Source organism: Phaethon aethereus (assembly GCF_964289735.1).
Source record: "Phaethon aethereus genome assembly, chromosome: 29".
NCBI lineage: Eukaryota > Metazoa > Chordata > Aves > Phaethontiformes > Phaethontidae > Phaethon > Phaethon aethereus.
This window is the reverse complement of record NC_138605.1, coordinates 2935704-2956037: the sequence shown is the minus strand read 5'-3', so window position 1 is coordinate 2956037 and position 20334 is coordinate 2935704. Positions and strand designations below refer to the sequence as shown.

The following is a 20334-nucleotide window of genomic DNA, read 5'->3' as shown; positions in this document are numbered from 1 at the left end:
GGGACGCCCGCGTCCCTCCCGCGGCGGCCCAGGGGTTAACGGGGAGGGATAGTGCTGCCCGTTTAAGGGGCGGGGCGCAGAGCATGACGCGCGACGTTAGGCCCCGCCCCGGAAGTAGGCCGTGGCGGCTGTGGCGGGCGGGCGGAAGGCGGAAGTGAGGCGGGTGAAGGAACTCCGGGGGGGGCGGGAGGCGGTGGCGACCCCCCCCCCCCCCGCCGGCACCGGCGCGGTGAGTCCTGGCCCCCCCCGTCACGCCGAGCCCCCCCGCCGGGCCCCGGGGGAGGCGGCGGCGGGACCCCGAGCAGCGGCGGAGCCGCCCCTTTGGGGCGAAATCCCCTGAAATCGGCCTCAAAGCCTCCGGCGGGGGGGGGCGGTGTCCCGCGGGCAGCCGGGGCCGGTCGGGGGCTGCGCTGACTCCGCGCTCGTTCTCAGGGCCCGGCAGGATGGCGGTGACCTAGGCCCGGCCGGGGCCAGCGCGGGGCCGCCGGGATGGAGCAGCCCCGGCCCTGGGACACGGCTGCGGCCGAAGGAGGCGACGGCGCCGTGCGGAGCCGGGAGCCCCCCGGGGACGGGCAGCGGGACGGCCGCCCCGCAGGGGACAGCGCGGCCTGGAACGGGAGCTGCGGCGCGGAGGACGACGACGACGACGACTTGCCCTTCCCGAGCCCCGGCGGCCTCGAGTGCTCCTGCCGCTGCCGGGGGGAGCCGGCCGCGCCCCCGAGCCCCGCGGCCGAGCGGCGGGACGGATCCTGCAGCCTGAGCTGTCACAACCGGGCCGCCGCCGCCCCGGGGCCGCCGCCGCCCCGCGGGCAGGAGGAGGGCGAGGAGGACGGAGCCGGCGAGGACGGCGGGGGAAAGGGGGGCCGGAGGCCACGGAGGCGCCAGCGGCATCGCTCGGCCCCCAAGGAGAAGGAGGAGGGCGGCCGGCGCGAGGGCAAGCGGCACCGGCCGGCGCGGAAGAGGAGCCGCGGGGACAGGGCCGAGTGGCCGGGGCTGGCGGAGGAGCCAGCCGGCTGCCGGGGGCTGCTGGCCCAGGCGCTGGCCCAGGCGCGCAGGCTGGGCGCGGAGGCCGGCGGGCGGCTGCTCTGCTCCTGCTGCCGCCTTGGCGCCCGCGACCTGGGCTGGGCGCAGGCCGGCTTGCGGAGCTGGGGCCGGCGCGTGGGCCAGCGGGCCCGGAGCGGCTCCCTGAGGGTGGCCCGGTGGCTGTGGGCCGGGGCCGGGCTCTTCCTCCGCCTGCTCTGGATGCTCTGTGCGCTGCTCCTCCTCCTCCTCATGCTGCTCCTGGGCAGCCTGCGGCTCTGCTGGCGCGTGGGTGCTGCCGCGCTGGCCACCGGCGCAGATCGGCTGGGCAGGAGCCGGCACGCGGCCTGGCTCCTCACGCTGCTGGACATGGCCGCGCTCCGCAGGACGTGGGGGCTCCTCGGGGAGAGCCGGATGTGCCGCTACCTCTGGGACTGGCTGCAGAGGCGGCGAGCTCCCCCCTGGGCACCCAGGGAGGGTCGGACGGGCACGTCGGGGGCTGCGGCCGCTGGCCCCGACGGGGGTGCTCCCGCCGCCGGCTCCGGGGAGGAGGTGAGCCGCTTGCTGGCCATGGCGGAGGTGCCCGAGGAGGAGCTGAACCCCTTCCAGGTGCTGGGCGTGGAGGCGACGGCGTCAGACGCCGAGCTGAAGAAGGCCTATCGCCGGCTGGCGGTGCTGGTGCGTGGGCGGCGGGGGACTCCGGGCAGTGGGGGCATCCCCCCCACTCCGAGACGCGGCGCTGAGGTTTCCTGCTTCTCCCAGGTCCACCCGGACAAGAACGAGCACCCGAGGGCGGAGGCGGCGTTCAAGGTGCTGCGGGCGGCCTGGGACATTGTCAGCAGCCCCGAAAAGAAGAAGGAGTACGAGATGTGAGCGGGCGCAGCGGGGGCGTGCGAGGGGACGGGGAGGGTTTGGGGGTGCTGGCCACCCCTCTGCGCGCGGTCTGACCCTGGTTTCCCCCCGCCGCAGCAAGCGGATGGCGGAGAGCGAGCTGACGAGGTCCATGAGCGAGTTCCTGAGCCGGCTGCAGGCCGACCTGAAGGAGGCCATGAACACCATGATGTGCAGCAAGTGCCAGGGGAAGCACAAGTAGGTCCCGAGGCCCGGTGGTGGCGTGCCTGGGGGGCCTCAAAGCAATTTAGGGGTGAATGAGGGGGGAGCAGAGCCAGTGACAAAGCCTGCCCTCACTGCAGGAGGTTCGAGATGGACCGAGACCCTCTCAGCGCCCGCTACTGTGCTGAGTGTGGTGGGCTGCACCCCGCCGAGGAGGGCGACTTCTGGGCCGAGTCCAGCCTGCTGGGGCTGAAGATCACCTACTTTGCCATGATGGATGGGAAGATCTACGACATCACGGGTGGGTGCCACGTCCCAGAGTCCCCAGACCAAGCGGTGCCGCTGGCCGGCACCCCTGCACCCTCGCCGGGGCGGCGTGACCGGCGGCCGCGTGTCTCTCGGCAGAGTGGGCCGGCTGCCAGCGCGTGGGGATCTCCCCGGACACCCACCGTGTCCCCTACCACATCTCCTTTGGCTCAAGGAGCGCCGGGCTGGCCGGGCGGCAGAGGTCAGTCCTGGCGGGGCAGCGGCGATGGGGAACGGCTCTGGCCGGGGGAGACAACGGGGGGCTCAGAGGGGACCCCCAGACACCCGCTTTCCCCCCGCAGGAGTGCCTCCAAGGGCAGCCCCGCCTCGGCTGCCGACCTGCAGGACTTCTTCACCCGCGTCTTTCAGGGGAGCTCAGGATCGATGCCCGGGGGGCCCTTCCCGCCGCCCCCTGCCCCCCCGGGGGCAGGAGTGCCCCCCGGGGTGCCCCCGAGGGCCGAGGGTGCCACCCCCAAGGGCGACGCGAAGCACAAGAGGCGGAAGAAGGTGCGTCGGCCATTCCAGCGCTGAGTGGCGCCCACCAGACGGTGCAGTGCTGGGCACGAAAAGGGCTCTTTCGAATAAAAAAAGATCTATTTTTCCTTTTTTTTTTTTTTGTTTCCCCTCCAAAAAAGTAATCTTTGTATTTAAAAGTAACCTGGGAGTTTGTGCTGACGTGGCCAGTGTGGGCAGGAGGAGCTGTGCATTGAGCCAGCTGTACCGAAAAGCCCGGCAGGGTCAGGCAGGCAGGCAGGGGCCGGGATGGAGGAACAGACGGGCCACCAGATCTCTTCAGGGTTATTGTAACGTTCAGGTGACGCCTCTGCAGCTGCCGGGGATGCTGCTGCCGGAGCCACTCTGGAGGGAGAGGAGCTGCGTCCCACCCTGGCACCGCGGGGTCCCTCAGCGAGCCCCCCGGGAGCTGCAGCCGGGCCAGCTCTGCCAGCACAGTTTGCATACGTTAAGCATCTTGTTCCTTTTCACTGGTACAGACCTATTTATTACCGCGTGCATCCCCTTTCTATTAATACATCTGTGTATGTCAGCTGCGCTGCTGTGCAGCGCAGCCCAGCGGGGACCCTGGTGTCACCGTCCGGCCCCTGCGCTGGTTTTGCTTTTCCTGCCTCAACTTTGCCTGAGGGACCCTTGTCCCCTTCCCTTAGCGCTGGGGATGAAAAGCAGCTTATGATTTTTTTTATTTTAAAAAAAGCAAAGGCAGGAGACAGGAGCTGGTTCTGGGCCCCTGCTGCCATCCTGAGCTGTATTGCAAGTGGTTTTAGCCAAGACACGTGTCAGTGTCTGGCACGTCACCGAGCATTTACTGTTTCCCGCTCTCTGAGCTGTGCGCTGGGCGGGGGCACGGTGCTGCGCCAGTCCTTAGTGGGCAGTGACAGTGTCAGGGGTTGCGTGAGGCTCCCCGGCCTGCCACCGGGCCAAGCCGGGTGCTGGGGGGAGCCGGCCGCCCCCCTGGCCAAGCTGCCGGGGTGAAACGTCCCAAGAAATGCTGCTGTAGGCCACAATTGCTTTTTTGCTAACCTTTTTGTACTCCCAGAATGGAACAGACGGGTTTTAAATGGTAGTGTACCTCTTTCTTATCGCTTTTGCTAAATTAAAAGTACGGTTTGAAGTCTGGCTGGTCTGTGCAGGAGGGTTGGGCGAGAGACGTGAGCCGGGGCTGGTCCCAGTGTGAGGATGCCGCTCCAGTCACTCTTAAGTTCTTTATTACGGTGGAAACATATAAAAGATGAGGGAGGTGTATGTGGGTGACTCTTCCCATTAGTCAGCAGTTCTCCCCTCAAAGGTGCTTTCTGCAGGGTTACATGGAGGTGAGTGCGAAGGAAACCTGCACGTGTGACACAACTGCTCGCTCCGCGCCGCTCAGTTGCGCTCCTCTTCACCGAAGAGACCAAGCCCCAGCGAGGAGCTCCTCTGAGACAGAGGAGCCTTGATAAAACTGGCCAAAAGCCGGAGCGGTCCCTGCCCTGCACCCAGCCCTCATGCCTCACCCCTGCTCTCCAGCCAGTGCCTCATGCCGCTCCGGCATCCCCTCGCCCTCTCTACTGGGAGCACCGCGCACGGCGGTGGGCAGGCCGAGCCTCAGTACTTGTTGATGCCAAAGACCCGCACGCCGTGGAACTGGGGCAGCTTGGGCAGAAGGACGCTGAGCAGGGAAGCCGTGTTGATGATGAAGTGCGCGGGGTCGTATTTGGTGTAAAAGCTGGTGAGGAGGTACCTGGAGGGAGAGAGGGAGACCCCAGGTGAGCTCTCTGCTGCTCCCAACCTCCCTACTGCTGGCAGGGGGGTTTCGGGTGTCTCGCTGGTGTTTCCTGCACAAAACGGCACCTCGCAGCTGGAGAAGCCTCTCCAGCCCCAGGACCTGTCTGTGCCAGGGTGGCTGTGCCAACACAAGCCCAACGGTCCCACCGTGCACCCTAGACACCCTCCCGAGCCCTCCCTGCACCTTCCTGCCTCGTCCAGTGGCACTCACAGCACTACCGGGGAGATGCTGAGGAACTTGCGCGACGAGGTGCACTGCGTCCCGTAGTCTATCTGCTCCCAGTGTGTGAGGAGGCGATCCTTGCCCTGGTCGGGGGTCTCAAAGGGGGTCCCCTTCACTGTGTGCAGCAGCAAGTACATGACCTGCCGGTTTCAAGGAGAAAGGAGATATAAAACAAACTCAGGGTAGTCTGCTGCTGGGACAGAAACGTGCTCTACGCCTTGTCACAGCTGTTTCCTGAGCTCACGTCCTTTCATCAGCTCCAGCTCCCCCGCAGCGCCAACCACCAGCCTGTCCCTGGTGCCCCGCAGCAACTGGGAGCTTCCTCGTGGCCCGGGGACACGGAACCGTGCCCAGCGGGCGGCAGCCTGCGCGCTCTCCAGCCCTGGGAGAAAAGCGGACCGAGCTTTCACTAACCAGGTTGTGTATGACGTTGGTGAGCGTCCAGACCACAGGAACGCTGAAGAACGGGATGCTGAGGAGAACAACGTGGAGGACTCCCACGGAGATCCCGTACGCCAGCCAGATGCCCCGGCTGTTCATCACCCGTGTGTTGGGGTTCACCTCGCTGTGCGCCACGCCGACGTTCATCCTGCAGCACACAAAGGGAGGCTTCCAGCGGGCTCCTCGGAGCTTTTCCCAAACCTCTGCAATTCCTAACCCAGCCGAGGCTCTCGGGCTGATGCACCGTCTTCCCGCAGCTCCTCTCTGCCCGGCCTTCCCGAGGGCTTAACCCCACCGCGCCTCTGATGCCAGTTCCCTAATTAGTGACTCTCTAGCTCGGCCTTACGGAAGAACCACCCCAGGACAGGGCTCCCCCCTCCCCAGCACTCGCCCCGGGCTGCTTCCCCCCCGGGCGAGGAGGCGACACGCCGGCCGTGCCCTGTGAGCCCGGCTCCTCGGCCCTTAGCACGCCTGGGGCCGGGAAACGGCCACGGACCCCTGCCCGGGGCCGGGTACGGCCGCTCCCGCACCCTCGGCCGCCCACAGCCCTGTCCCCTCGCAGCCCCTCGGCCCACCCGGCGGCTCCGCGGCCGTTGCCAGGACCCTGCTCGCCCCCAGGCTCGTCTCCAGGAAGTCCGCGCTCCCGGTCCGCTCCCACCATTGGCCGCGCTGACCGTCGCTCAGCGTCTCCCCGCCCCTCACGCCCTGGCAGGCCAATAGTGGGCGGAAGGCGCGCGGAGGGCTGGCCAGCCGTGAGAGGCGATGTTGGGAAGTCGTTTGAAATCGCCGGTCTAGGAAGCGCGGCGCTGATTGGACGATGGGCGGCCGGCGGGGGCGGGGCCGGCAGCGGGCTGTGGGGGCGACAAGATGGCGGCGGAGACCGTGGAGCTCCATAAGCTGAAGGTACCGGCCGGGCTGCTGCGGCCTCAAGCCCCTGAAGCGGGGGCCCCGCCGGCGAGGCCCGCGGCCTGCCCCGGCCCGGGCAGCTGGGGGCCCCGAGCTCCCGCCGCCGCCGGGCCGCGCCGGCCCCGGCCCGGGCGGCAGCGCCAGCCGCTGCCCGGAGCCGCGGCCTGCGGGCGCGCCGGGCGCGTCCCTGCGGCCGGGAGTCTCTCGAGGCCGCGCTGCCTCCGGCGCCGCGGTCCCGGCTCCTCCCCGGCCCCGCGGGTCGCGTTGGGCCGCGCACGCACATGGGGGAGCTCCGCCGGGGCTGTCCTGGGAGGGTCCCCCGCCCCGTGTAGGGCCTACGGCGGTCACCCCTCGTCCCCGAGTCCTCCTTAATGTCGCCTGGGAGCCGCGTTCTCGCCGCTGCCCGCCCGGTAGGCCTGGGGCTGCGCCGGCGCTCCCGGGCACCGCAGTCGCCCCCGCTCGCTGCGGGGCCCCGCGTGCCGCGTGGGCGGCCGGCCCAGGCGGGGCAGGCGCTGGGAGCGATCCCCCTTCGCGGCCGGGGAGGTAACAGGTTGGCTGCGCCGAAAGCCGGGACTCCAGCTGGTGTTCAGCATGGGGGAGGCAGCCTTCGTGGCTCCTGAAAGGGCAAATTGTCTTGGTTTACTTATACGCTTTTTAAAGCTATTATTATTCATGTGTTTCTTGTCGTGCTTCTGCACGCGTCGGTGAACGGCACGTGCTAATTGGAAGCTTCTTCTGTTATGGTAGTTGGCCGAACTGAAGCAGGAATGTCTGGCCCATGGCCTGGAAACAAAAGGCAACAAGCAGGATCTGATCAACAGGCTCCGGGCTTACCTGGAGGAGCACGGTGGGTGCTGCGCGCCCGCGGGGGCTGGTCGAGCGGGGCGTTGGTGGGCTCCTTCCCAAAGCCCTTAGGAGCAGCGTCTGTCGCTGGGGACCGCTCTGGGGTTATCGGTGGCAAGAGGTCTCCTGGGCTTCGACCTTTGTTTGTGTGCAGCTCCTGGGTGAAAGAGAAGGGCTTTGGCCTGAGGGCTTTGCTTTGCCTTTGCTCCCCACCTTCCCAAGTAAAACTCTCAAAGTAGACTTTATCCAAGAAACCAAAGATATTACTGAAGTAATTTGCTACTGCAATTGCTCTGTTTTATCCTCCAGCTGAAGAAGAAGCAAATGAAGAAGATGTTCTGGGAGAAGAAATAGAGGTAAATCTTCTGGGCAGACTGCCCTGCCGGCAGCCTGTGCAGGGGCTTCTGGTTTGCCTTGTGGCGTGTGACAGCCCACCAGCTGCGTCGCGGTTCTGTATGTGAGGAACGAGGCAATACCTGGGGCAGTGTCTGTTTTAAATCACTGTTGTCATTCCTGGTTGGGTCTAAACCCACTATTTTTTTTATGCCAGAGGCTTGATGTCACTCTGTTAGCCTGCAGAACGTATGAGTGTGTGGTGGGGGGTTCTGGCAGAACGTGTAATCCAGGTGCGTGGCCACCCCTTCAGAGCGGGGTCATTCCGTCCACGTTCAGCAGGACTCACACCGCATCGTCCTGCGGTTTTTGTCATGAACTGAACAGCAAATGCAGCTGGAGCATGGCGTGCTTTCAAGAAAGGATGCGTAAGAAAAAGTTGTCCAGCTAGCGCCCCGACAGTGCTGGGCGCAGGCTGGGCTGGGTGGCCTGTGGGAGCTGGCCTTAAAGCGGGAGAGTTTGTTCTGAGCGAGGTGAGATCTGACCTGGGAAAGCGCTTTGCGCTTAGAACGCCAGCGGAATCCGATTCTTCCAGTTCTTGGGCTCTTTGTTGGGCAAGCATGTGTCCTGCAAGGGTGGTGCAGGATATGGAAGCCTTCTCCCCAGTTTCACAAAAAGTGTTTGGTGAGAAGCGAGGTGGATCTTACCAGAGTCATGCTGGGCATCGAGCATGAGCACTGTGTAGTTTTGATGTTCTTTGGCTCCACTTGTGGGCTGGAGAACGGCTCGCTCGAGTTATTTCCTAAGTCTTGTGAAGCCCAGGCTTTCTGGTAAGAGATTAGACTTTGGAAGAACAAAATGCGAGCCTTTGTCCGTAACAGCTAGTGTCCAAACCCTGCCAGCCTGAGGCTGTGAGCACGTAATGTTACTTCTTCCCGCAAACCTTTCCTTACTGGGCCACGTTAAACGCCTAATACAGAAATCTTTGGATAAATGCAGGCTGAATTGTAGGCGTGTGCCTCAAACCAGCGAGAACCCAAAAGACTTGACGATGTCCCTGCTGTGGTGTTTCTCCCTGGCTCAGCTGGCCGGAGTATCTGTTATCTGACATCCTCTCAACTCGTTGACTTGCAGGAGGAAGAGCAGAAGCCGGTAGAGCCGCCCGTCAAAGTAGAAGAGCCTCCTGTAAAATCGCCTGATGTGTAACTATCCTTTCTGAGTAGAACAAAGCAAACCCGTGGGGCGCGCGGGCGATAAGCTCCGGACTGCCCCGTTTTGGAGCTTGGGCCGAACGGAGGTCGCAGCAGGTGTTGGAGCAGGATTGTGGCCCTTGCCTCACCCTGTGTGATAACACGGCGGTCAGTCGGTCGGTCCGTCTGTCTGCGTGGCCGCCTTCCCCTCCGTGGCTCACAGGACGGGGTGAGGAGCCCCGGGCTTGTGGCGTGTGGGCAGGAGGGGGCGTGCTGTGCCTGCCGAGCCGCCGGCGAGCACCGGGTCCCAGGCAGAATTGCTTCCTGTGAAAGTGCCATTAAACCATTACTACCTTTCAGGGCATAAAATGAGAAACCTGTCCAGGAATCTGGAACAAAAGCAGCGCGTTTTTCTAAATGGGAGACCTTAATGAGGCTGGCTGTGACCCACTGTTTTATGGGAGTTGTTTGGAGGAGGAGGATGCTATTTCATTTAGCCTGGGAACTTCCGAACTTTGTCTCTTCCTCTTTTGTTTTCCCCCTCGAGCCTGAGCTCTGTTTTCGGAGCATAAACCTTGGAGCACGCCCACTCCATTATATTTTCGTTCAGTCTTTTTACTGGTCCCGCTGTTGTCAGCGGCGCATTGTTCAGGAAGTGTGTGTTTGAAATGGAGCCTGGGCTTGGGGTGCTGGTGCTGACCTGGGGAAAGTTGCCTGTGGCTGTCCCATGAACTAGAACAGAACAATCCTTTGTATTTGAGGGCCATAAAGGAATAAAGCTCTTCGGGGCTTGCAGTCGAGGCTTGGGGCTTCTAACAAGAACTGAATGTTACTGTTAAGAGCCTTAAGACGGGCAGGGTGTTGTTCTTGGGTGCGTAGGTCTGCAGCCTCTTGCTGTAATAACCACCTGGCATTTTGAGATACATCTGCAGCGCCCCAGTAAAATTCCAGGACGTTTCTCTTACCTTAGGCGGAGTTAATTATTCCTCCAAGTCCGTGTAGAGAATGAGTGAGAGTGTGGCTGGTTCTTATCTTTTCCAGCGTGCTTCTCATCGTTGCCAAAGGAATCCCAGAGTGCTCAAGGCACTAGTTAGGCTCGCAGGAGAACCCACGGCTGCGCCTTCACTGGGTTGTGTTTCCTGCCCCTAGTACATCCTGGGCTTTGGGTGCAAGTGTCACAGGCTTCATACTTCACTTCAGCATCGATACCTGGCTCTAACGTGCCCACTTAAGGGGGAAGCTGGCTTGTGGCTGCTATCGTTTTAAATACGAGCCCTCAGTTAAGATGGTGGTGGCTGTCAGGGATGGGGCGCTGGGAGGAGAACCCCGATGCCTCTCCTGCTGGGGCATGCCTGTGAAACTAGTGTGAGCTCTTCTGACTGATGCTTCTCTTTCCCAACACCTCTAGGATCACGGAAAAGAAGGTAGTGAAAATAACGTCAGAAATATCACAGATGGAGGTAAGGTTCCTTCTGCTACCTCATCCTCCGAGGCGTCGGTTTCCTTATTCACTTCATTCAGAATCTCTTGTGTGTGTTGCTGGGGCTGCCTCAGTGTTTCTGTTGTAATCCTGCTTGATTTTTCCTTGATGGTATGTTAACGACCGGTCGCTGGCTGTGGAGTGACCTGTCGGGGTGGTGACCCCATGGCACGTTTCGTTTTGACGCTAGATCTTATGGAACGTTTCCCTCGATTGTCTGTTAACGCCTCTCCTTGCTGCTCGCTGCCGTTGCTTTCCGCCACCAACCACCATTGACCCTACCTCAATATTTCCAACTTAGCAGCGACGAGCTGAGTCATTCCTGGGGTGTCATTCCATCGCAAAGACGGACTTTGCCCTGTAGCATCCTCTGCTCTGGGTGTTAAAGGCCGATAGGCTCGGACCGCCTCTGGTGTATAAATTGTGTTTCCTGCTATTGCGAACATGAGAAGTTCGGCTGCGGTGTTCAGCAGGCTGTGACACATCCCTGTCCCTCGGGACCTGCCGCAAGCCCGATTGCTTCAGACATGTAAAACTACAAAGCTTTGTTGAGGATACGGTTCAGGGAGGAACGGATACGAGTTAACAGATCATTTCATCTTTATCTTCTCTAACTTTGTCACATTTGCTGGGCTTATTTAAAACAAACACACTTAGAAGCTGCCGATTCCTCAGGGAAAACTTTGCGAAACTTTGAGTTTCAGGAATCCGATTGTGGCTTTCTAATCCTGCCTGCCCTCCCCCCGCCTTATTTTTTTGCTCATGTTCCATAAGAAAGAAATCACTATGAAAACATGATTCTTGTCTCCCTGCTGTTCACCACTACTTTAGAGTTTTAATCTTCTGTTTGGGACACGATCATTTCCACAGCAACCAGGGTGATGTCGCAAGCGGAGGATTATGACCTCAGTGAGGGAGTAATGAGGAGAAACACAGTACCTGATGTGAGCTGAAGTGTTGCTGAAGGAGGCATGTCCCCCATGATTCGGGGCTGCCCTTGGCTGTAGCTGGTTGAAGAGCTCATTAAGTGAACTTGCCGAGGTTACACTCTTGCCCTTTGCTTATCTCCAAATTCTGCCGAACCTGTTTGCAGGAAATCCATTTTTTTTTGTTGAGTGTGAGTCAGATAGGTCTCAGACATACTACCTCGTAGATGGTTTTTGAAGATAAACGGGAATGATTTTCCCATACACTGCATAACTGAGTGCTGGAGGCTGTTAATGTAGGCTGTTACAGTCGCTAGAAATACAGATGAGCTCAAAAAGCAAGGAGATGCCTTCCTAGGGAAGGCAACCATCAGGGGTAAACGAATGCAAATGTGAACAGGGCCTGACATCCAGTCGGTCGTTTGCTGTGGATTACTTGAGTCTGGGAGGGCGTATAAAGGAGGCAGCCCACCCGTCTGACTGTAACGGTCGCCTTCGGGGCGATGCTGGGCCAGTGGAGCCTTTGCTCTGGTCCGGCACGGCTTGTCTGTAGTCCAGAGTCCTTTCAGAAGCTGCCTTCTCAGGTATTTCTTTTGCTTCAGAACGTCAGAAAGAATAAGGAAATATGCTTTGACCCGAGTGATACATTTTTCTGTCTCTATTGTTTTTTCCCAGTTAAGTAAAAGTTTCCTCAGTACTGACACCGTTAGGAGTGGTGTTCCTAATCCATCTTTTCTAAACATTTATGTTTTGATGCAAGTGCTTATTACGCTCCTCACTGTGCTTTTGGCTAAAGTAAATGTTTCCATTAAAATAATATGTGTTTCTCTAACCTTTAAAATACCAAACACATTTTTGGGCCCTTGCATAATAATAAAATGTTAAATATTTCCCTTAAGCTTTTAAGGGGATTTAATACTCGTGGGTGCAAACCCTTGCGCTTCCGACGTTTCCAAGCTTTTCCGTGCCCAGGGCAGCGTGCTCTAAGCCAGGGAAGCCTTGCCTGCAGTAAGGGCAGCAGGCCGAATCCTTTCTGCGTAGCTGAATTTCGCCTTGAATTGTGCTGCTAATGGCGAACTCTGCTTGCAAGGCTGAGCCAACCGCATGAATAGCGTCGGTCTCTTGTGAAAAGGCTTGCGGCAAATAAATAGGTTCCCTGAAAACAAATGCCCCCCATCCCCTTTTCTAGCATATTTGGCCTTTTGCTTAGGGGGGAAGAAAAGGAAATCTTGTTTGCCTCTCTTCTTGCAAATCAGCCGAAGCCGGTTGTGCCTACCGCTTGCTTCCTGCCTCCGGGAGGGAAGTCAGAGCCGCTCCCTTTGTAGTCCCTGCCAGGAGCGCTGCTCCTTTCCCTCTGGCACAAGGGCTTCCCTGGGCGAGGTGTGCGGCGCTCCGGCCTGCGTGCTGACACGCCAGCCTCCAGCGCAGTTCAGCCTTGTGTCATCTTAAAATAGTCGCCTGTCTGTCAGCTCCCTGGTCCCGTTCTCTTTTGGCACGTCTCCTTTCCTAGGAACGCTCCCCGAGCAGCGGAGTAATGGCACACCTTTTTTTATTAGGCCTGTATTTATCAGAACCGTGAGAGTGCCTTTTGGTCAAGCGTACGTCCTGGAGGCTGTGGCGTGGCTTCTTGGATGGCACGAGCCAACGGAAGGTGCCTGCAGCATCCCCCTTTACCTGCGGGCGCAGGGGGGTGTTCTTCCCCTTTCCAGACTGCGCGCTGTTGGTCAAGCAGGGCGCGTTGGAGCGTTAGCTCACTGCGTGTTGAGTTTGCGTGCCTGCCTCCATCTACGGAACCTCCTTCCTGCACCCTTCAAATCTTCGCTCTTCCTCAGTTGGTTCCTTTCTCTCCCTCCTCCAGAGGATGCAGAAGAGGGCTGAACGCTTCAACGTGCCCGTGAGCCTGGAGAGCAAGAAGGCAGCGCGGGCAGCTCGGTGAGTCTGTCTTGGAGCCTTCTCCTCTGCTCTTCCTTGGGAGAGGACCTCTCCCGACACGTCCGCCAGTGGTGGGCTGTGGTGGTGCAAGGTCAACGTGGCTCTGTGCCGTGCTCGGGTGGTGGGACGACAGCGCTGGGGAGGAGCCGGAAAAATGAGGCGGAGATTGCCCCCAGCCTGATCAAAGGGTGCACAGGTTTACCGGAGGGTTCGCAGACGCGAGCTGCGTTACGCCTGCAGGGAGGCAGTGCTCCTCAGGAGGCAGCAGACCCCCACGTCGCGTTCAGGTGATGTCTGGCTGTGGGGTGCTTGATGCATGCTTTACTGGTTGCTTGGGCTAAAACAATTTAGTTGTCACAATCCCGGTGAAATTTCTGGCAGTTCTCACAGTTATTCTGGAAAGACAGGGCAATGAAAGGGAAAAATGGTTAACTGCTGGTGATCTGACTGGCTTTCTGGGCTTTGAGGTTGGCTTTATGGAGAACGTGGGGAATTGCTGTACGCAGAGTAAGTGCAGGAGTTGCTGCAGTAATTACATTAGCCAATAATAGTGTGTTCCAGTTAATCTTGCCCCCAAACCAGTTTGCCTCAAGTACACTCATGAAAAGTACTTGAAGGAAAAGTTCACACATAAGACTTGATGTGCCAGGTACTGGCTGACCTTGCCTTAGCCCGAGTCTCTGACTAAGCTCTGTTTACCTTCCGCAGGTTTGGTTTGGCCACAGTGTCGACTAAAGGTGAGGAGGTGAAGCAGAACCAAGCCGTGGAGTGACCTTGCTGTGAATGTTTAATTACTCCTGGGGGAAAAAAAAAAAAATTGCTGGTGGGACTCGGTCCCTTTTCCTGACCACGCCCAGGTGCTCCGAGTGGGAATTATAGAATCAGGAAGAAAAGGACACGTGTTGTTCCCTTTTCCCAGTGCCTCCTCCTTCCAAGCGCAACTGGAAGGCACTGGCCAGACTTTCCAGCGGTATCCTCGAACAGTGTGCCAAACATCCTTTGGCTTCACCAAATGCCAGGTTCAATGGCCAAAGCTCTCTTAGCAAGGTGGGACGGCGGCAGCAGTTCTGCGGGTGGGGAAGCTGATTTGAAGATGAAAAAGGAATTGGGAGACTCATTCTGTAGTGAGCAGAGGTAGACGCTGGGAAAACCCGACAGCAGTTCTTCGCTGCTCTGTGGTGGGACGGGTGGAGGGCGGCTTCGGGCAGTGCTGGGGCTTTACTGCACCTCCTTTTAGATGAGAAGCTGCTCCTGATGTTTGTTCTCTAACCGAGTTTTCTTTTTCTTGCCTCCTTGTTTCAGGCCTCTCTGCAGACAGCAAACCCACGGTAAGAAATACTTCTTGTTCTTGAGTTACTGCTGGTCAGGCCCTTAACGCGCATTGTAATTTGTTTGTAATTTGTAGAAAGAGGTTCCTGTCTGCAGGGGTAAACTATCCAAAGGGTCCAGGAACAACGCGTGTGGAGTGAGTTAATGACGTAGCCCACCTGGATGCCGTGCCTGAACTGAACCTGATGGGTTCCCAGCCCTTTGCAGTGCTTGGCTGCCTCTGTGACAGTTTTCTCAGATGAGCTGATTTTAGAACGAAATGCTGAAAAGAAGAAAGGATTTTTTTTTTTCATATGCCCGATTTTCATTCTCTGCTTTTGTTTGAATTGCTTGAGTTATGCTTCAGGAGTGGAAGTGGTGAGGCCTCTAGTAAATTAACTCTGCTTTTAATGGCCGGTGCTGCTTTGCCCATCCGACTTCCAGGTCTAAGTCGGAGGCACCAAACAGAGTTAAGCCAAAACAAGATCTGCCACCAGGCAAGGTTGTAGGTTTCTCTGGTGCCAGGGCTGTCAGAGATCTTGCACGAGCATCGGCGAGGCAGAATAGCACCAGGGTTTCCTCTGCAGAACTATGTGCTGTAGGCAACTTGTCCCGAAAGCCTCTGTGCGTTAGGGATGAGTGCTGCAGTGGTGGCTGGCGCCTCTCCGGGAAACAGTCAGGCTGGGCGGTGTGTTGGGAAGCCGCTTGGTCTGGGGACGGTCTGGGGACCTGATTAGATGTGACATGATAGTTTTGGAAGGGTGAGGGTGCAGCAATGGCTTCTTAAACCTGTGGCAGCCAGATAGCAGTGATAGTTCTTAGGTGTACTGGCAGGTTTGCCTAAGAGGCTGTTTATTTTCTGTTTGTGTTGAGCAGGCTGCTGCAGGAAAGGTACCAGGTACAGCTGGCTCACAGTGACAGTCTGAAACAACTGCTCCTTCAGGAGGGGGAACAGCCGCCGGGGGGTTTATCCTTTGGTTGGTTTGAGGAAGCGAAGGGGCAGACTGGCAGTTTCTGGCAGCTTCGTTTGGGATGCTGGTTCTGTCGTGCGGCACTCGGTGCTGGCAGGAGCTGTTGCTGCTGGATGTCAGTGCAGCCTAGTGCCCAGAGGAGTTTTTCCTGGCGCTGATCACGGTGCACAAGTCTGTTCCGGGAGGCGGCCTTATCTCTACCCCTGCAACTTGAGTGATGGTGATTTAAAAAAAAAAAAAAAAAAAAAAAAAATTAAATTGTTTCCTATGTCTTTATAGGTAAACATGGATAAATTAAAGGAAAGGGCTCAAAGATTTGGGTTGAATGTCTCCTCGCTCTCCAAGAAGGTAAGGTGCCTTGGCCTCCAGGACACTCTTTGCACCTCCAGATTAGTCCAGTGCTCCAGCTTGTAGCGTGCCGTCACCGTTCAAAGCCTTCGTGCTGCTTGAGGTTTTACATCTTATTATTGCATCTTATTATCTTCTTATTGTTATTAATGCAGCGGCATGGGCCCCGGACCCCGGGGGAGCCTTGTCAACACAGTTTCCTTCATCTTCCCTTCTGTTTGTTTTTGTGTGCGTGACTCTTGATACGGTTTTGAGAGAGTTACGACTGCTGAATGGAGGTGTTGAATTTTAAGATTGTTCATCCAAATTTTAACACAGGAAGAGATACCATTTAGCGGGCTGTGTAATTGGTTTGTTTTCAGGCGTTTGACTTGCGCTGTCTAAGTGCACATTTCTGATCGGGGTAGGAGCCAAGCCTGTAAAGACCAAGGTAATGAGCTCTCTGAAGAGAGATGTCCAGAGCTCCCTGGTAGGAAATAACTCTTTGAAGTACAAATGAGATGAGCTTTGTAAGGGGATGGATTTGGTCTTAAAGCTATTTATTTTTTCCAGGGGAGAAATACTCACAAGCCTCTGAGCGTAACCTCTCTTCTGGTCCCTGTAGCTGGCAACTGATCGAGCCCAGCCTTCACGCGCTGGCGCTGACTGCTGGGGTCTGTCGGTGGGGTGGGAGATGGGGCCGTGCTGTGTCTCCGGCTGGAAGGGTGCGCTTTGCTGAAGAGCATTGGAGTGCTGGGGGGCTTGGAGGTAAGCGTGTGCCGGAGAGTGGTACGCTTACCGGTGCGATAATCCCTTGCCTAAAAGTGTTCTGTAGCTAACAGGGGAGAAGATGAATTTAAGATGTTTGGGGAAAACAGAAGAAAGGATAAATATGTGCTCTGAGATTAATACAACATCCTGTGTGCTTCCCAAACAAAAACAGCCTTTTCTTCTTCTGGGCTTTAACGAACCTCGAGCTGCAGCACTGTTCAGAAATAGTGGTGAGTGGAAAAGAATTGTCCAGCTATAACAGCTGCATAATGTTGGCATGGAGACCTCTTGATGCGGAAAAGGGTGGGAGCCAGGGGAGGCTCATCTTCTCTCCATCCCTGTGAAATAAGCCCCTCTCCTCCTCGGGGGGATGGATTTGACCTTTTTTGCTGCCTGTTTCTCCACGTACGAGTGTTCTGCTTTATTCCACTGGCCCTGGGAATTCACTGATGTAGAAAATATCTGGCATTGGAGGTCGCTGTTCCCCCCCCCCTTCCCTCTCCCGTCCCTTTGGGGGTGGGGGAAGGAGGCCAGTGCATTAAAGCTGGGATATGTGGAGCTCAGGGTGAGAGGCTGCTCAAACATCATTAACCCTGTCACTAGGCGCTCCCATTTTTCAGGAGGAATATATGCCTTGTCAATGTTTATGGCCGTGGCCTTCCCTGGGTAGGATTGTGTGGCTGCAGCTTAATAAAGCCAGGGCATATGGAAGGAGCGGGCTTCCCGGGTTGGGCTGTGGCCCCTGTACGTGGCAAAAATCTGAAACCACCTAAGTGCGAGGTCCGATCTCCCCGAGCTGTTTGCCAGCAAATGCAGCGTGCTGTATACTGGTGACCTGGTCCCCGTTGTACGGATGGAGCCCTGCCGATGGGCAAAATGACTTGCCTGAGGTCAGGAGCTGGTGGCAGGGCTGGCTCTAGCCTCCAGATTGCCCGACGCTGGGCTTTGTGTCCCCTGCGAGCTCCGGCCTCGCGCTCTGCGGAGCGGTGTCCGGCAGCAGCACTCGCCTCGCCGCGCTGGGTCTCTTTTTGTTCGCTCCACCAGGAAGCCGAGTTCATGGGCTTAGAAGTGGCTTCTCCCACTGAGCGGAACACACTCTTGCATTCCTGGGAGGAATATTATTGGTTACTTTAATTAGCTGGTAGTATTGTGCTTCCCACCTGGGTGTTCTTTATAGCTTTTCATTACGGAGGAGCCTGGCAGTTGCGAATGTTTACATGTGTCTTGGCAGGTTTTTATACCGTGCGTCGCAGCACAAACTTTACAATAAACCATTGTCTTCACGGAGCCACACTTCATTTCCTATTCAAATTGGTTTGGGGAGGGGTCGGGATGTGGGGGGAGAATCGTAGCTAAGGGGGATTTCAGACCCGCTGTGAGCGGGGAGCAAATGGAGAGCTGCGTTAGTGGCTGTGAACTCATCTGTAGCTTTGAACCCCCCTTCCCCCTCTGTTAGCCCTCTGGGGTGGAAATCTTTCAAGTTTAAAATCCTCTTCCTCTCCGCCTAAAGGGAAAGCGACACCCCGGTCGCCGGGAGGAGAGAGGCGAACAGAAAGGTTGGCGGTGCTGGAGCGGGAGAGGCAGGTGCTCATTTGTCTCAAGGCAGCACGGGGCCATCAAATTAATTTTTAAAATAAATCAAGCAAGCGTTTATCCCCCTGTAGCACTGCCTCTCCCCTCCGAGGCCTCCTGTTAAAGCACACGCTCGCTGACCTAAAGCTACCATCCCTTGACTCCTGTTAGTTGTACTTAACCCCCCACACTTGTAAATGTTCCCTCTCTATAGCAGCTGCTCCCTGTAACACTCAAACTCTCCGCTCCCCAGGGGAGGATGTTTAGCTGCATGTTTTATATGCAGGGTTCGATGCTGCAGAGGGAGCTGCCTGCATCGTGGCTGTGATTCAGAAGCGTTTCTCCAAGGGGGTGGTTTGCTCTTTATGTATAAAATAGCCTTGTGAGTCTCCTGCTGAGGAAGCGTTGGCACCAAATGGACAGCAAGAGCCCTTGGGAGAACATAAAAGCTCTGTTTGCCACCTTTGTATTACGTTATCAAATACCTTTCCCAATCTGAGCAGATGAGTAAAAATAATTGGCTTTTATATCTCCTCTTTAACGTGGAGGTCTCAAACTGCCTGACAAACAATTAGCTGATTAACCCTCGGCAGTTCAGAGGCTGGGAGCGGAGAGGTGAAGTAACTCTGCTCCGAGGTCACCCCGAGTCAGGAGTGCCCACTCGCAGCCCTTTTCCCTGGGCTGGGGGTGAAACAAAAGGGGTTTTGCCGCAAACCTCCGTACGCGCAGCGAGCGTTCCCGTTCCTCGTCACGGGGAATCTGTCCCGTCGCCAGCTCGGCAACTTCTCGGGGCAGGGGGAAGTTTCTGTGTCTTTGGAGAGGTGGAGTGACCTGTCTGTGGCGAGGCAGAGTGGGGAGTGCGACTCTTGGACCATGTGTCACCTTGAAAAACTTCATTTTTCTTTGCCCGGTTGCAAGTCTTCCATCTTGCAGCTGGAGTGTTGTAGCCATAAGACACGTCGAGAGCCCTGCAGGCGTCCCAGGTCGGGTCCCGAGCAGCGGTAGCAGCACAGGATGCCAGAGTCCCCTTGATCAAAAGGTCCTGACTCTCCTGGCTAGGAAGAGTTAACGTTTTAATATGGCCATCAGTCTTGATTTTAGGTTAATGCTGGTTTAATTCCGGTTAATGAGAACGTGTTTTACATGGAGCAGATAAGAGCTGTGCTTGCCTGCGATCGGCTGGCCGGAGCTGGCAGGCTGACTGCGTGACGTTCGTGGGGTGTTGGAGGAGAGCAGGGGTCAGTGGACCAGCAGAAAGTCTGTGTGTGTACAAAATAGCTAAATGAGCGAGAGAAAACAATTGGCTTAATTGTTTGGCTTCCAGCAAGCTTATAATAACGTGCTGAGGAGGAATCCTTTTCCTGGATAATTTTTCTGCCTGCAGTCTTTCCAAGCACCCCCTGCCAGCCCCGGATGAGAAGCTATTAACCACCAAGGAAGCAAAGGGTGGCGGGGGGGAGACGTGCTGATGTTGGCAGAGGAAAGGAAAAAGGATTCGTGGATGAGGATTGTTTCTAGCGAGCGCCCGGGATGGATGCGTTGTGCGTGGTGGCACATGCCTGCGTTTCGGAGAAGCGTGATGGGCTGATGTGGCCAGTTTGTCGTCAAGAAATGCCTTTTGCTGTCACTTTGAAGGGAGGGCTCCTGCCTGAATATTGCTTTTTTTCCCCCAAACTTCACTTTTTCTGCCTGTCAGCAGCTTTATGTCTTTCTGTTGCTGTCGTCTCTGCTTTCTACCCAGTCTCTGCTGTGGCCGAGTGGAGGACAGCCGTCTCCTCCGGGTTGTAACCCAGCCCCTTCTCTTTCTGTGTGCGTCAGCTTAATACTTCTTTCTCTCTCGCCTTCTCTTTTCCCTTCTGTAGTGTGTTGTGATTAGAACGTATATTAAAGAATGGCCCGGGAAGGTGTCTTCACCACGCTGTAAATTCGTAGCAAGGTTGTATTTGTCCTGAGAGGCTGATCACTTCGTCTGTGTGTTGCCCACACATCCTTCCTCTTCAGGACCACTGCACGAGCTCTGCTTTTTGAACGGTCTGTGGAGCACTTGGCAGTTCTGAAATCAGCCACGTAAAAGAAGTTTTTCTCCTTTGGAGCAGCAGCACAGTGACGCGTGGAATGGGCAGGGTAGCGTGCCAGATGTGGAGGAGCTGGTATGTCGTGACAGACCGCGTGACGAATGAGAGCGCTTCTGTGGGCAGAGTCCCGGTGCTGTGCTCGGGAATTCTTTCCCCATGCCCTGAAATTCCCATGATGTTGTGCTTTTAAATCCTAATATTTTTAGGTATGTAAAAAAGCCGCTTTAAGTAATTTTTAAAGGATTTTTCCATCTCCCTCTGAGTTGGACTAGTGGTAACTAAAGCAGCTGGATTTAGAGAGGGAGAAGATTAAACCAGGACTATTTTTAAAGAGTAAAATGAAAGCAAAGCCCTCTAAAACACGCCTCATGTTTTCACTT

General features: G+C 57.0%; 3 protein-coding genes across 4 annotated transcripts in view; 2 read left to right on the top strand and 1 right to left on the bottom strand.

Annotated features, from left to right (window-relative positions):
- Positions 1–489: 489 nt before the first annotated feature.
- Positions 490–2984, top strand: DNAJC14 (DnaJ heat shock protein family (Hsp40) member C14; the record flags this gene model as incomplete). The annotated part of the gene is made up of 6 exons (XM_082011872.1): positions 490–1698; positions 1783–1889; positions 1990–2109; positions 2214–2374; positions 2479–2581; positions 2682–2984. 6 exons carry the CDS (start codon positions 490–492, stop codon positions 2908–2910), a joined length of 1929 nt encoding a protein of 642 aa, XP_081867998.1. The 3' UTR covers positions 2911–2984.
- Positions 2985–4476: 1492 nt separating this feature from the next.
- Positions 4477–5954, bottom strand: ORMDL2 (ORMDL sphingolipid biosynthesis regulator 2; the record flags this gene model as incomplete). Its single annotated transcript, XM_082011821.1, has 4 exons — positions 5896–5954; positions 5294–5468; positions 4868–5019; positions 4477–4612 (listed from the first exon to the last, which is right to left on the bottom strand). Exons 2-4 carry the CDS (start codon positions 5465–5467, stop codon positions 4477–4479), a joined length of 462 nt encoding a protein of 153 aa, XP_081867947.1. The 5' UTR covers position 5468; positions 5896–5954.
- Positions 5955–6187: 233 nt separating this feature from the next.
- The window catches only part of SARNP (SAP domain containing ribonucleoprotein), a gene marked incomplete at its 5' end in the record, with an annotated part of 29661 nt that continues 15514 nt past the window's right edge, over positions 6188–20334 (top strand). Inside the window, 9 exons of one of the 2 annotated variants that reach the window (XM_082011809.1) lie at positions 6188–6223; positions 6974–7073; positions 7379–7425; positions 8537–8604; positions 10001–10052; positions 12857–12930; positions 13639–13667; positions 14233–14258; positions 15489–15557. In XM_082011809.1, coding sequence (XP_081867935.1) covers positions 6188–6223; positions 6974–7073; positions 7379–7425; positions 8537–8604; positions 10001–10052; positions 12857–12930; positions 13639–13667; positions 14233–14258; positions 15489–15557 — 501 coding nt within the window. The remainder of the gene's footprint in view (positions 6224–6973; positions 7074–7378; positions 7426–8536; positions 8605–10000; positions 10053–12856; positions 12931–13638; positions 13668–14232; positions 14259–15488; positions 15558–20334) is intronic. The other variant, XM_082011810.1, reaches the window with a different exon arrangement.